The sequence below is a fragment of the Meles meles genome, chromosome 18, assembly GCF_922984935.1.
Source record: "Meles meles chromosome 18, mMelMel3.1 paternal haplotype, whole genome shotgun sequence".
NCBI classification, from domain to species: domain Eukaryota; kingdom Metazoa; phylum Chordata; class Mammalia; order Carnivora; family Mustelidae; genus Meles; species Meles meles.
The window spans coordinates 44,656,218-44,672,439 of NC_060083.1; the positions used below are offsets into that span (position 1 = coordinate 44,656,218).

The 16,222-nt window shown below is 42.0% G+C and overlaps 1 protein-coding gene across 2 annotated transcripts in view; it reads right to left on the bottom strand.

The window, feature by feature from the left end:
- Positions 1-13,241, bottom strand: part of EZH1 (enhancer of zeste 1 polycomb repressive complex 2 subunit) — a 31,619-nt gene extending 18,378 nt beyond the window's left edge. Inside the window, exons 1-5 of one of the 2 annotated variants that reach the window (XM_045984093.1) lie at positions 13,194-13,241; positions 3,886-3,929; positions 2,717-2,844; positions 2,478-2,606; positions 968-1,087 (exon numbers count right to left, since the gene is read on the bottom strand). In XM_045984093.1, coding sequence (XP_045840049.1) covers positions 968-1,087; positions 2,478-2,606; positions 2,717-2,833 — 366 coding nt within the window. In that variant the 5' untranslated portion in view covers positions 2,834-2,844; positions 3,886-3,929; positions 13,194-13,241. Of the gene's footprint in view, positions 1-967; positions 1,088-2,477; positions 2,607-2,716; positions 2,845-3,885; positions 3,930-4,850; positions 5,611-13,193 lie in introns of those variants that run through there. The other variant, XM_045984094.1, reaches the window with a different exon arrangement.
- Between the last annotated feature and the right edge of the window lie 2,981 nt (positions 13,242-16,222).

Below are 16,222 nucleotides of genomic sequence, written 5' to 3' on the forward strand. Positions count from 1 at the left end.
TTCTCATAAGTGGAGACACACAGATGAAAAGGAAGGCTGCTTCCAAGAGTATAATCTGCAATATAACTACAACAGTTAGAACGGAAACTGAGCAACCATAAACTTTCTGGATATCCTATTATACAGACTAAGTACTGACCTCCCATAATCATACCAAAAAGCTATGATGACGACTCATGTCAGTTACACTCAGTGGGAACCTGAAGTCAATTACAGCATGAGCTATGAACATTTCCTGGCTAAAGAAACAATACTAATGGATCTTTGCTATTGTTGTTGTTCAGAAGAAAACACAGTCATTCTTAATTCCCCGAGTATCAAGTAAAATTACTTGATTTTAGATTTTAGAGACGATTCCCTTTTGTAAACCTGCATCCTATTCCAGGCAGCAGAACTGTCACCACACAGGTGATAAGCAAGGGCAGTATTTAGAGAGGACTGATTATCAGGACCACAACTAATCCTAGCAGGAATCAGCATAAAGGCGCAGATGAAAGGCTCACAGATCCCGGTGCACCTCTGTTATCTCAGGCGCTTTCAGAGCATCTTGCCTTTAGGGGATTCAGAAAGGATTGCTCCATCAGCAGAAAGATGTAAACCTGCTTAAGCCTCAAGTGTCTGATTTAGACTGCATTTGACAGCACATGTTACAAAATTGGGCCAAAGTAGTATGGGAGAGTTGGAGTCTTGCCCAGTCTCATTCATTCAAAAATGAAACAGCATCAACCTTGAAGTACACTTCAGAGAGCACAAGTTAGAAAAACGTGCAATATAAATATATATATACACGTACACACACACATACACACACATATTTAGAGTAAATATATTACAAGAACAGTCTGCCCTGCATAACCAAGCTTTGTTAAGTATAATCTAACAACCTTTATCCTAAGAGAAGTGCCAGCATACCAACATAAGAAAATCATACAGTTTACACAACTACCCCAGTGCTTTCAATACATACCATAAAGTTCTGCTGGAGAGGGGACCAGGAATACATGATGGGAACCAATGCAACTGTGTTCAGAGACCTCATTAGCATATGTTGGCTTGCAAATCCTGGGAAAATGCTCTCTATGGTACACTGAAATATAAGCAAAGACATGGAAAGGGAAAGGCAAGCACACGACCCAAGAGAGAACTGCAGTTTCCTTCTGAACTGATCACAGGAGTACTCTAATTCTTACAAGTTAAGAGGCTGAGAGCTTTGTAACAATCAGCTCCTGGACTATAAATCCACTGGACTATAAACCTCTGCAAAGCAGGAACTCTTATCTTTGTGGCATCTATAAACTCCAGCACTGTGCCTCTCACACTCAGCTGGTGTTGATTTCAGTTTAAAACTGCTGGTCTCGAGCGCCTCGGTGGCTCAGTGGGTTAAGCCTCTGCCTTCAGCTCAGGTCATGATCTCAGAGTCCTGGGATCAAGTCCTGCATCAGGCTCTCTGCTCGGCAGAGAGCCTGCTTCCTCCTCTCTCACTCTCTGCCTGCCTCTCTGCCTACTTGTGATCTCTCTCTCTGTCAAATAAATAAATAAAAATCTAAAAAAAAAAAATTAGAAACAGAACAAAAAAAACTGCTGGTCTCCTTGGGCTGTCCACAACAGCAAAAAGCCTCTGAAAGTCCTAGGAGATGAAGTTTTCCTGAGAACCTAAACTTTAACACAGATGACATCGACTTAGCTCCAGAGCTGATGGAGACAGTACGGGGGAAGCAAAGCAGTATAAAAAGTAGTCATAGTCTGCTTTGGAAAAGAAAATTGCTCTCAATACACTATACACTTTTTATATATTTTATTTTATTTAAAGATTTTATTTATTTACTTGAGAGAGAAGAAGCGAGACAGAGAGCACGGGCTGGGGTGTAGGGGTAGGGGGCAGAAGGAGAAGCAGACTCTGACAAGTAGGAGCCCCATACGGGGCTTGATCCCAGGACCCCGGGACCATGACCCAAGCTGAAGGCAGACTCTCAACCAACTGAGCACCCAGGTGCCCCTCCTTTTTATATTTTAAAAATACTATCTCTTTGAGAAAGTAGAATGAATTTTAAATTCAAATTCAATTTTAAATTCAAATTCAAATTTTAAATTCTAAATTCAAAGGAATATCCCTTTGATCAGTATATTCCTGTCCATTACGCTGGGCACTCCTTTTCCAATATCAAAGTACCAGATGTGCCAAACAAGGCAAAACAAGGTTGTTTTGAAGCTTGTACACAAAGTCCAGGAAAGTAGACACTAAATGTTATGTTTTTCTGTTTAAAAAAAATCCACTCATGGTTATACTCTATTTGAGGAGAATAATAGGCTTTTCTTTAAGCTACAGATTTACCAAGCTAGTTATTGAAAGCTGACTATAATAACAGTATCCATTATCTTTATTTCTTTTCTAATAAGTCACGAATACAGAAAACAAACAAATAAACAACTTCAGCCCAAGGAAGCGAGGAAGGCTGAGCTTAGATGCCTAGAAGTACCTTTTTGAGAAAAGGATGCCCACTCACAGGCTTCATCAACTGCACAGGTTGGACACGGAGCTTCTTCCATTCTTCATTGAGGATCTGGGTTTTCTCTTGAACCTTTGCAAAATTTGCCACATACAGAGCCTAGAAAAGCCAAGGAGAAAATGGTGGCATGATGACCAAAGCCAAGCCAGCCACAGTGGATGGATATATTAAAATAGACAGCCCCGGGGAGTTATTTTTTTTTTTTTTACCTTGGCACCCATGTTTGCCTGAAGCCGTTTCAGTTGCCGGAGCCGCATGTATTCAGATTTGACTTTTCTTTTCCAGTAAGTGATGCACTTGGAAGTTGGGGGATTTGGCATATCCATTTTGCTGTAATCTAAGAGAGTCAGACATGAGAAAAGGCATTTTACTGCCTGGGGATGAAGAATTCCTCAAACTCAAATAAACGTGGTCAGTCATGCTTCCATTCCCACTGCATTTATTCATAAAAACAGTGTTTAAAGAACCCGAATCTGTGAGCTCAACAAAAGGTTTCAATTAAAAAAAAAAAAAAAAGATTTCACATAAGCAATTCCTGGTCTGATCACCAAAAAGCTCAGCCTCTGTCCTCCTGTGGTCCCTTGTTTTTAATTCAGCACTCAGGAAGTTCTCTCATGGATATTTAGGAATTTGGATTACTTGGAAATTTGGAAGCCTACTCAATACCTTGACTAAGAGAAATGTTCAGCAGGGATCAAGTTAATATCGAAGTGCTTCAGGGGTGCCTGGGTAGCTCAGTCGGTTGAGCAACTGACTCTTGATTTTGGCTCAGGTCATGATCTCAGGGTTATAAGATCAAGCCCCACATCGGGCTCCACGCTTAACCCAGAGTCTGCTTGAGACTTTCTCTCTCCCACTCTCTCTCCCCTTCCTCCCACGCTCTCTCTCTCAAATAAGTAAATATTTTTAAAAATTAATTAATTAAAAAAGAGCTTCATGCATAACTTGCATACGAAACAGAAGACTCCTGCCATGGAAGAAAGAACAAAGTACAGTCTTCCTCCTTGTCCACAGGAGATAGGTTCCAACACCCCCAGTGGATGCTTGAAACTGTAGAGTTTAATTTATGAATTAGGCATCCAAAGAGATTAACAACAGAAACCAACAATAAAATAGAGCAATTATAACAGGAAAAAAAAAGAGCTTCATGGAAAGATCCACCCACACTACAAAACTGTACCTGCCAAATTGTCTGAACCCCACCACATGCCTAGCAATAAGGGTAGGCTATGACAACAGCATAATCTCATCTCCAAGTCAACAGTAAGACACAAAGAAATACAACAGGCAAATCATTTTTTTGCAGGGGCGGGGGGGGGGTTGTTGAGTTAAGGTTCAAAGTTCTAAAAAAGTACTTACTGTAACACATTCTACCTACCTCATAGAATGCAACAGGAAGTGTCTGGTTTTATAATGTGCCTTCTGTTCTTCAGAGGAATGTCAAGACACAAAGGCAAAACAAATGTTCAAAAGAGAATAGACAGTGGTTTTAAGTCAATGGAGCATATTTTTAGACCCTAATACTCTCAGTAGGATACTCACCCAGAACTACAAAGACTTTGAAGTTTCTGCTACCACTATTTCTAAGTAAGTCAGGCCCCAATCACATTTGATGCCATTTGTCTTTTCTTTTATTAGATTCTATCCTTCCAGTCATGTGTGCAAATGTATTCTCACAATTACCAAGGTCACGTTTCTGCTTTTCTGAACCAATTTCTAGGCTCAGCCAGCAGACCCATCAATTGTTTTAGATAAAGAACAAATATTAAGTACATGTAAAAATGCAGTAAAATCCAAGAGGTTATGTTTTTATTCTGTATTAACTACTGAGATTTCCTGGAGAACTAGTTCTATTCATTTCAACTAGCATTTTAAGTTAATGAAAACATTACAAAAGCTACGAAAAGCCAAAATTTGAAACAGAAACTACAGTTTCAGGCCTTGTTTTTTAAGTTTTATGAGAAAAATTTTTTCCTTTGGAGTTTAAGAACATATTTCTTCTAAAGAAGCATTTTTTTTAAAGATTTTATTTATTTATTTGACAAAGAGAGAGAGAGATCACAAGTAGGCAGAGAGGCAGGCAGAGAGAAAGGGAAGCAGGCTCCCTGCTGAGCAGAGAGCCCGACAGAGAGGGGAGATCCCAGGACCCCCAGGATCTTTCGGCAGAGGCTTTAACCCACTGAGCCACCCAGGCGCCCCTAAAGAAGCATTTTTTAATTACCTGTTTTTCTCCATAAGAAATGACAGCACTGACAAGAAAACAGCAAAATTTAACCCACTGTCTCATATCTGTCACAGACATGATTATAACATCTCATGCACACGGACTCTAAGAGACTATACCTGATTGTTTCATTTGAAGAACCAAATGGATTGGGGTAATTCAATGCTAAATTTAGAGGATAAAGGAAGGAAAGACTAGCAAAGAAGCAGACAGACTCACTGTGTTTACTATTAACTGAATCAAGTGATTCGAGCTCTTAAAAACAATTCCCTGTGAGTTAAATATTATCTCTCTGGGGGAAGGGGATTAAACAAAAACAGCATAATCAAAGAATCTGAATCCCAGACTGCTAAAGTGCTGGGTTACCAGAAAAAAAATAAAATAAAATAAACAGATCTGAATTTCCTTCCACAAGTTGCACCATCTTTCTTCCTCCTACATCTTTTAAATACTTCTCATTCCTCATGGAATGGGGCCAAAAGAGGGTTTTGGTTTTTTTTTTTTTTTTAATGATAAAACTATTTAAGTACATACAACACACTCACGTGTAATATTAAGTACACTGCTCATATAATTCCTGTTCTGAACAAACATAATAATAGTCTGCTCCCCCAAAAAATTAAAAAAAAAAGTCTGCTCCAGAAAAGGAAAAAATGGTTCAAATCTAGGACAAATCCACCTCCCTCAGAAACCTTAGGTTACCCCTATTGAGACCCAATGTTATAGATCATAATTCAGTGAGACTTTATAACGTCCTAAAAAAACCAGTTTTTTTAAAGATTTTAATTATTTATTTGACAGAGAGAGATAGTGAGAGAGGGAACACAAGCAAGGGGAGTGGGAGAGAGAGAAGCAGGCTTCCCCCTGAGCAGGGAGCCCAATGCAGGGCTTGATCCCAGGACTCTGGGATCATGAGCCGAAGGCAGACACTTAGTGACTGAGCCACCCAGACACCCTTAAAAAATGGTTTTGAACTGCAATCCTTCTCCCATTTTCTGGAGGAGCACATTTCTGCTTTTGCCATACTAAGCTTATGTCAGGTTGCTCTGTCCATTTAAAACTGGGAATCAAATAATGGAAAAGAATAAAATCCACAGCTCCTAGGGTATGTGTGTGTAGATTTCTTAGAGATGGCCACGGAAAAATATCAGTATTTTTGTTAAAGAAAGGAGTTATAATTGAAATGTGATCTACAGTCTGTCAAAAGAGATAAAAGGACACATAGTCCAATAATTAATGGTGCCGTTTCTAATTTTACTCAAGTGCTTTATTTGGCCAGAGGAGTATACACACACACACATGAAAACACCACTGAATTTTAACCAATCACAATGTAAAATAAGTCACACTTCCTCCTTTTACAATTAATGTGATATTTGATTCTCATGAGACCAAGAGCCAATATTTATTTTGCTTGGCTTTTTAATGGGTCTTCAAAGTCTTTAAAGGTTTATTTGGCAGTTGGCCAATGCCCACAGAGTGTATGAGGAAGACAAGACATACTGTTTGGAAGAGATAGGTATTAAATAAACACCTGAAACACGCCGTAAAGATGGGTTCTCATAGCATCTGCATGATGACCAACAACTATCACTTCAAAGATTTTTTTTTTTCAATTTAAAAAACAAACAAACAAAAACTCAGCATTCAGTAGAACATATGTGGAGAAACGGGTTCATTCATCTTGGGCAAAGGGAGGGGCACATAAAAAATACTTTATATTTCTACTAGATGGATTCTTTAGTTATTGACATATGCAAAACAGTCATTTACATCCCAGTTAAGTACTAGGCCAGCACTTTTTGTTTGTTTGTTTTGTCTTGTTTTTGTTTTTTTTTACTAGGCCAGTGCTTAAGAGCTTTTCGTTATGCTCACTTATACACTGAAAATAAACTTCAAAACATATGCTGCTTTGGTCAAGAAACTTAAGAATAAACTTGTGTGTGTATATATATATATACACACACACACACACATACATATATATATATATCTCCTAAAACTTAATAATAAGATAACCCAATAAAAAGTTGGCAAAAGGGGTGCCTGGGTGGCTCAGGTGGGTTAAGTTTCTGCCTTTGGCTCAGGTCATGATCTCAGGTCCTAGGATTGAGCCCAGCATCAGGCGCTCTGCTCAGCTGGGAGCCTGCTTCCTCCTCTCTCTGCCTGCCTCTCTGCCTACTTGTGATCTCTCTCTCTCTGTCAAATAAATAAATAAATAAAAGCCTTAAAAAAAAGGTTGGCAGGGGCGCCTGGGTGGCTCAGTGGATTGAGCCGCTGCCTTCGGCTCAGGTCATGATCTCAGGGTCCTGGGATCGAGTCCCGCATCGGGCTCTCTGCTCTGCGGGGAGCCTGCTTCCTCCTCTCTCTCTCTGCCTGCCTCCTGCCTACTTGTGGTCTCTCTCTGTCAAATAAATAAATAAAATCTTTAAAAAAAAAAAAAAAAAGGTTGGCAAAAGATATGAACAGATACTTCACTAGAAAAAGATATAGGAAAGGCAAACCCCTGCACAAAAAGATACTCAACATCAGTATTAATCATTAGGGAAGTGCAAATTAAAAAAAAAAAATTATGGGGAACCTGGGTGGCCCAGTCAGTTAAGTGACCAGACTCTGGATTTCAGTTCAGGTCACAGTCTCAGGGTTGTGAGATCAAGCCTGGAGTCAGGCTCTGTGCTGGGTGTGGAGTCTGCTTAAGACTGCCCCCTCACCAGTGTGCCCTCTCTCCCTAAAAAAAAGGGGGGGGTGCCCGGGTGGCTTAGTTGTTAAGCATCTGCCTCTGGCTCAGGTCATGATCCCAGGTGGAGCCCCACATCCAGCTCCCTGCTCTGCGGGAAGCCTGTTTCTCCCTCTCCTACTCCCCCTGCTTATGTTCCCTCTCGCTGGGTTTCTATCAAATAAATAAATTAAACTTAAAAAAACAGAACAAAAAACGAAGCAAAAAAAACCCCAAAATGATGGACTACAACACACCCACGAGGATGTCTGAAGTTAAAAAGATTGATAACACCAATAATTGGTGAGGACGTGGAGGAACTGGAATCCTTATACCTTGCTGCTGGGAGTGCAAAATGGTAGGGCCACCTAGGAAAACAGTTTGCTAGCTTTTTTTTTTTTTAAATAAAGTTAAATATATACTTACCATACAACTTGGCATACAGTTTCTATTATTTATCCAAAATAAATGAAAATACATATATTATAAAATATATAAAGGAAAATGAAAATATATGTCCTCTACACAAATGTTCATAGCATCTTTATTCATAATAGCCAATAAGGAGAAGCAACACAAACATCTACGGATTGCTGAATAGATACAAATTACAGTATATACATAGGATGGAATACTACCCAGCAATAAAAGGTAATGAGGAGTTCCTTGTTCCGACAAATGCACAATATAACTGAAAAGCATTATGCTAAGTGAAAAAAATCAGACACACACAAAAAACTATGTACTAGATGACTTCACTTACACTGCATTCTACTAGAATGATTTTACAAAGGGCAAATCTACAGTGACAACAGGCAGATCAGTGCTTGCCAGGAGCCGAGGCTGGGGAGAGTGAGTACATGGAAAGAAGCATAAAGTAACTTTTTGGAGACTCTGAAAGTATTCTATACCATGGCTGTGGTGATGGTTAGATAACTATGCACATTTATGAAAACTCGCTGAATTGTATACATAAAATGAGCATTTATCATATATAAATTTTCACTTCAGTAAAGCTGACTAAAGAAAAAAAATAAGTCTTTCTTGATGATACATCAATCCAGTAATTTTCTAGAGACCTCTACTATTAAAAATCAGTAGTCAGGGGTGCCTGGGTGGTACAGTAGGGTTAAATGTCGAACTCTTGGTTTCAGCTCAGCTGGTGATCTCAGGGTCATGAGATCCATTCCCACGCTGGGTTCCATGCCCAGTTCAGAATCCACTTAAAACTCGCTCCCTCTGCCCTTCCTCCCTGCTTTCTCTCTCTCAAATAAATAAATCTTTTTTTAAAAATCAGTAGGCAAGGACACCCAGGAGGTTCTGTCAGTTAACCGTCTGCCTGCAGCCTGAGTCATGATTCCATGGTCCTCAGATCAAGTCCCACATCCAGCTCCTTGCTCAGCAGGGAGCCTGCTTCTCCCTCTGTCTGCTGCTCCCCCTGTTTGTCCTCTTTCTCTCTCTGACAAATAAATAAATAAATAATATATTTTTTTTAGATCAGTAGGCAATTCCACCTTTTAAAAAAAATTTGAGTGAGAGTGCCCAGGCAGCTCAGTAGGTTAAGCATCTGCCTTCGGCTCAGGTCATCATCCCAGGGTCCTGGGATCTAGTCCCACATTGGGCTCCCTGCTCAGTAGGGAGTCTACTTCTCCTTTTACCCCCTTCCCCTGCTCATGATCTCGCTCTCAAATAAATAAATAAAATCTTAAGAAAAAAAAACTTTAAGTGACTTCACAATGAATAAGAGTAGTAGAATGATCAATACTGGTTCATTAACTGTAAAAAAAATGTTACCTGTATGCTAATGTAAGATGTTGATAATAAGGGAAACTGGATATGGAATCTATGGAAACTCCTTCTACTATCCTTATAATTTTTTGTAAATTTAAAACTGTTCTAAAAAATTAAGTGGTTGTTTTTTTTTTTTTTAATTGATCATTGGAAACAAAAACTACCTTACTGGGGTTCCTGGATGGCTCAGTTAGTTAAGGGACTGGCTCCTGATTTCAGCTAGGTTGTGATCTCAGGGTTATGGGATTGAGACCTGTGTCAGGTTCTGTGCTCAGAAGGGAGTCTGCTTGAGATTCTCTCCCCCCACACACAAAATAAATAAATCTTAAAAAAAAAAAACAAAAAAACAAAAAAACAACTACCCTATTTACATGTCAAATCTCCACCAAAAAAAGAAAGCTTGTAAAAATGGAAATCTTTCCCCAGAAAATTGGATCTCAATATGTTTCAAAGGCTAAAACTGGAATATAGTCTGTCACTAGCTGGAAATGGGAAAACCTTATTGTAATGTTTGGAGATAAGAACATTTAAGGAACACTATTCTTAAATTTAGAGAGGTTAAGATCAGAATATAAAAGTTCCAAACTATGAAGTTCTTCCACCCACAAAAAGTGACCCCTTTGCACAAAGAGCTTCTCTTTAGGCACATTCAATATCTTTACTACTTTACAACAAGTGATTTTATCAAACGGCAGGCTAAGTAAGGCTTCAGAGGCAGATGGCACTATATATTTTTAAATTTTCCATCTCATTCTTTCCTTTTCAGCTCACGCTGGAGTTGAAACACAAATCATAGTGATGAACCTACCTCTGCAAAGAGCTCTAGAAACACACAATTGAGTCATTTTGGTGATCACCAATTTCATCAATGTTCCATTAACATCAACTCTGTGGCTAAGTACACAGTCTGACAGACCCTGCAATTAGGATTTTTAAGTATATCCTTAATTTATACCCTCCCACGTCTCCAAGGTATTTACATTTATTATTAGTTTGAGCTTCTGGGCACTCCGCATGTAGAAAGAACCTTACTGATGGGAAGCTATGATCCTGAATTTCCATTTAAAAGAAAATTATAGCATTAATTTTTTATTTTTAACTTTACCATTGCTTGATTAAGAGAATCAGATCATTTGCACTGGAGACAATGGTGATAAAATTCAAAGCAGGATTAGTCTTTAGGAGACCCAGAGGAAAGTGCTGGCTCTCAGAATATATAATGCTGACTTAGAAGAGCTAAAGCAGTGCCTTAACAGGCTAGAACCTTACCGTTGCTGGTTTTGTACTACATTAGCACAAAGTCTAATCTTTAGTGATTGCTCATTATCATTTAATAAAAAGACTTTTTAGTTATTCCATTTCAAATCAAAGTATTAAGGCAAGTGTGTCAGAGAACGCAACACACAAGAGGCACTAAACCCCAACTATTCATTCATGACTTTAAGGTTTGGAGCACTGAGGTCCCAAATGACAGGCTGATGGAGTAAAGAGGTAGGAAGGAACCAATATTCAGATATTACGTTTGCACAAATTAGGAAAACAAAACAAAACAAAACAAACAAACAAACAAACAAAAAACTAGGGACTTTCTGGAATGGAGGCATTCCCTAAGAGTAGTTTTTCCTTTTTAAACCTCCCCCCACCTCCACTCAATTCTAATCCTTCTCTTCACCTCTCTCCATATAGTTTTTTCTCTTTTCTTTTTAGTTTTTAACTACTGTATGTAGAAAATGTAATGTGTTTTTAGTGTTGTTGCCTCAAATCTTTTTGGGGAAGTTGCTAGTCAACAAGTAGAAACTTTTTACATTTAGTCCAAGATAATAAAAAGATACACTTAATAAATGAAGTATTACATGTTTCAATAAGGCAGAAAGCAAGGGCAGGAACTGTTACCCACGGGACTAAGGAAACTACACTTTTTATCTCAAGAATTAGACAAAATTGATTTTAAATTGTTTTTTAAAAGGCATGCTAGTTCAAAGGCAACTAAGTGTAAGGGAAACAAGTCTGACCACATTTTCTCACTTTTCCCCTTCTCACAAAAGTCTTCTTGGGAGTAAAATTTCATTGTTTAATCCGGGGGTCCTTATTCTATTGCTGTTTCAAAGAGAATTAAAGTAACACCACAGTGGGGTGCCTGGGTGGCTCAGCGGGTTAAAGCCTCTGCCTTTGGCTCAGAGAATGATCTCAGGGTCCTAGTATGGAGCCCTGCATCGGGCCCTCTGCTCAGTAGGGAGCCTGCTTCCTCCTCCTCTCTCTCTGCTTGCCTCTCTGCCTACTTGTGATCTCTCTCTATGTCAAATAAATAAATAAAAATCTTAAAAAAAAAAAAAAGTAACACCATAGTGAATTGGTCATTTCCACTTCAGGGAGTTTTAAGGCTGTGCTTTAGCATCAAGTTCCATGATTGGTCTAAAAGTACTCTGCCTGTTAGTAGCAGAACTAGGATCCAGACTTCTGGAGTCCAAGTTCCATAGATCTACCCACTATTTTATTCCACAAATATGTACTGAGCACCTAACCATGTGCCTGGCCCTGTTTTACGTGCTTAGGGTATATCAGTGAATAAAACAGGCAAATACGCTCTCCTCCAGAGAGTTAATTCATAGTGGCTACGAGACACACACTCATCATAACAGTATTATTACATTTGTATAGATGGTCCTTTCCTCTAAGTGTGCTTAAAAGAAAAAAAAAAAAAAAGTACTCAACTCAGAACATACACCATCTTCTGTGTTAAGTAAGTAATCTCTTTTATCACTGCCACACCATCTCAGCCCTGGGGATTCCAAGGCTTAAAATAGACAAACTCTCACACAGAAACCTATGATAGAGTTAACACCTTCTCCGGCTGGAACTTCCTTCAGTGCCGGTTTCCTAAACTTAAAAGCTCCGCCGGGGGTGGAACTTCTCTTCAAAGACATCACAGCAGTAACCGTGGAGGAAGAGACCACACTTTCCACGCCTGTCTTTGCACACACCCAGTTGTTCGTCGGGCTCGGCTCACCCGCGCCCCTCTATCGCTAGGCTCGACACCCAGCTACCCCATTTACAATCCTACATGCCACCTATCAAAAGCCCACTCTCCATATTCCACCGGGGCACTAACATCCTTCTACATCCCTTCCCCTTCGAAACAATGTCTTCAGTAAGAAGTAAGTTTGTCCCGCATTTCCTGACTGCCTGACTGCCATGTCCCAAATGCAGCACCTTGCCTTTGCTTCAAGGCGCTTTCCTGTCTATCCCTCGATCCCCAGAAGAGTCCTGGGGTGGGCAGGGATTGGCGCGAGACCAAATTTAGAGAGAAGCAGCCAGCCTGCTACTCGGGGCCGCCACTGGGGAGAAGCGTGCGAAGCGCCCAGCGCGCAGAACCTGAAGAGGCACTTTGCACCCGCTGGACCCCGAGAGTGAGCTCCCCTTTCATTTTGCGCCTAGGAACCTCTCTCGCCTCACCTTGGTCCCAGCCCAGTTTTTACTGCCACCCCTTCCTCAACACCCCCCCACCCCAAGGTCATCACAAACAGCCCCCGCGTCTAACCCTCCCCCTGCACAGCCCCAAGTCCCTAGGAGTCCACCTAGCTAAGGGCCCCCCGCAGGTGCCACCGCCCACCCGCGCCCTCTCCGCTCTGGGGCTCCCGCCCACCCGGCCCACTCCGCCCTCCAACGGGAGTCCCCATCCCCGGGCCCGCCCCCGCCGCTCCACCTCCCGGACACACCGCCCGCCCTCCCCGCCTCAGACTAGGTCCTCGCCGGGGGCTCGCTCGTCTCGTCTTCCCCTTTCCTCCAGCCCTCCGACGGGGAGGGGGCGGCCCGCTACCCCCGGCTAGGCAGGCAGTGTGCCCCTTCGTTTCCTCCCAATTCTCTGACCCCTTCGCTTCTCCTTCCCTCAGACCTCGGGTGGCGAGGTGCGGAGGCCCGGCCCCACCACCCGGCCCGGGCTTGTTTACTCACTCACCCTCCATCCCGAGCCGCAGGGACCCGCCGCTAGGACGCCTGCGCGCCGCGGCCCCGCCCCCGCGCTGCAGCCCCGCCCCGCGCCACCTCCCGGCGCCTGCGCACTGAGTCGCCCGCGCCCCGCCCGTAGGGCCACCTGGGCTTCTTTCTTCGCACGTCTGTCATTTGGCGCCAATACCCCGAACTCGGGAGTTCCAGGTGATGCCGCCCGAGCCCGAGTTTCCAAGGCGGCGCTGTGGGCTCTCCGGGAGGCTCCCAGAGCTACTGATATCTTCTTGGAGACCCTCTCCAGAGGTTGCACCATCTCTTCACAGGCTGGCGACAAGCCATGTTTCACTTCAGCATTTGAAACCAACCCAGAAGCCCTTCATGCTGATCCCTGACACCTACCCATACCTCCACACACCCGTCTTCGAGCTCTAAATTAGCCTTCTTGCTTTATTTACGCCTTGCTTCCTTATTTCTGTCAAAAGTTTTTCCAGTCACTTAGTTTCAAATGAATAGCCTTGTATTAAAGTATCTCCTCACAAGATACCTATAAGTTACAAAAGAAAAAAAAATAGTAACTTTACAGGAGAGAAAGCTGGCAGACATCGCCTTAAGCAAGTGGTCAAAGTTAACATCACTAGTGATGAGTTTAATTTAACCATAAGGAATCATCAGACAAATCCAAAATAAGAGGTGATCTGCAAGATAACTGGCCAGCATCTTAAAAAATATGATGGTCATGAAAAACAGAGAAAGAGTGAGGGGGCACCTGGGCGGCTCAGTCGGTTAAGCGTCTGCCTCAGGCTTAGGTCATTATCCCAGGGTCCTGGGATGGAACCCCAGGTCTGGCGCCCTGCTTGGTGCGGAGTCTGCTTCTCCCTCTCCCTCTGCCTGCCACTCCCCCTGCTTGTGCTCCCTCTCTTTCTCTCTCTCCATCAAATAAATAAAAGCAGAAAGAAAGACAGACAAGGAAGGAAGACAGACAAGGAAGGAAGACAGACAAGGAAGGAAGGAAGAAAGAAGAAGGGAGGGAGGAACTATTCTAGACTGGAAGAGACTAAGGAAACAGGACAATTAAATGTAATGTGTGATTCTGGATTGAATCCTGGTTAGGGAGAAGGGGAAAAGTGGGATTTCTGATGGAATTATCCAGTGAGATAACTGATGATGTTAGAATAAGGTCTGTAGACAAGTTAAAAGTAGTTTATCATCTCAGTTCCTGGTTTTGGCAATTGTACTTCCTCAACACTTGAAGAACTTGGCTAAGGGGATATGGGAACTAATATTGGCAACTCTTTCATAAACCTGAAGTTACTTCAAAATATAAAGTTAGAAAAATAAAACTTAAAATGCAAAATAATATTACGTTGAATTTGTCTCCAAGTACATAATTACAAAAGCCTGCAATATTCATTTTTTCAAATAATCTTTATAACTATGAAATAGGTAGGGAGGATTTCAGTTTTAAAGATTTTTTATTTATTTATTTATTTGACAGAGAGAGAGATCACAAGTAGGCAGAGAGGCCAGCAGAGAGAGAGGGGGAAGCAGGTTCCCCGCGGAGCAGAGAGCCCGATGCGGGGCTCGGTCCCAGGACCCTGAGATCATGACCTGAGCTGAAGGCAGCGGCTTAATCCACTGAGCCACCCAGGCGTCCCCGGGAGGATTTCAGTTTTAAACACAAGACTATTCTGGCCTAAAGAACTTAAAAGACTTGCTTCACACGGATGAAAATTTTTTCTGTCAGGTCTTAAACTCAGGTCTCTGGATTCCAGATTGAGTGTTCTTTTCCTTATATCAGAAACTTTAGCTGTGCTTTTTTTCTCTTGCCTCTATCTGCTTACCAAATCAAAGCAAATATTCTTTCATACTTAGCCATTTGCAATAACACTCCTTTCCATTCCCCCCGCCTTCTAGATCAGTGGTTTTCGAGTGTGGCTCGCATTTAAATCACCTGGGTAGCTTTAATAACTATTGATGCCTGGGGCACCTGGGTGGCTCAGTGGATTAAGCCGCTGCCTTCGGCTCAGGTCATGGTCTCGGGGTCCTGGGATCGAGCCCAGCATCGGGCTCTCCGCTCTGCAGGGAGCCTGCTTCCTCCTCTCTCTCTGCCTGCCTCTCTGCCTACTTGTGATCTCTCTCTCTGTCAAATAAATAAATAAAATCTTTAAAAAAAATAACTATTGATGCCTGCCTCCCACCTCCAGAGAGTCCGATTAATTGGTCTGGGGTATGGCCTGGGCTTTAAGAGCTCTAAGAGAATGCCAAGTGATCCTATTGTGTAACCAACTTCACAATCATTACGCCACATAAATAATTGTTGAAATAAAGAGGGTAGGGGCACCTGGGTGGCTCAGTGGGTTAAAGCCTATGCCTTCGGCTCAGGTCATGATCCCAGGGTCCTAAGATGGAGCCCCACGTCGGGTTCTCTGCTCAGCAGGGAGCCTGCTTCTTCCTCTCTCTCTGCCTGCTTCTCTGCCTACTTGTGATCTCTCTCTCTCTCTGTCAAATAAATAAATAAATAAAATCTTTAAGAAAAGGAAATAAAGAAGGTAGGTTAAAAGAGGGAGAGAGAAGGGGGCAGCTAGGTGGCTCAGTGGGTTAAGCTTCTGCCTTCAGCTCGGGTCATGATCTCAGGGTCCTGGGATCGAGCCCCACATTGGGCTCTCTGCTCAGCGGGGAGCCTGCTTCCCCCCCCCCCCGCCTGCTTGTAATCTCTCTCTCTCTTTGTCAAATAAATAAATAAAATATTTTTAAAAAATAGAGAGAGGCAGCAGGTTAAAAACAGGGTTTATCTAAGAAGAGATGTTCAGAAGATCTGAATGTCAGGACTGAGACTGGGAAGAGATATGGGTACCATCGGCTCACTGCTGGTAACTAACACCATGAGAAGGGATATTATTGCTTCAGGAGAGTAAGCCAAGTGACAAGAGGAAAGATATAAGAAATTTCGTGGTAACGAAGACTATATGGCTACAGAAATATTTTGAAGCAGAAAGGAAAGAAGGTGACCAGGTTTACCTCAAAGTTGGAGATCAGAGT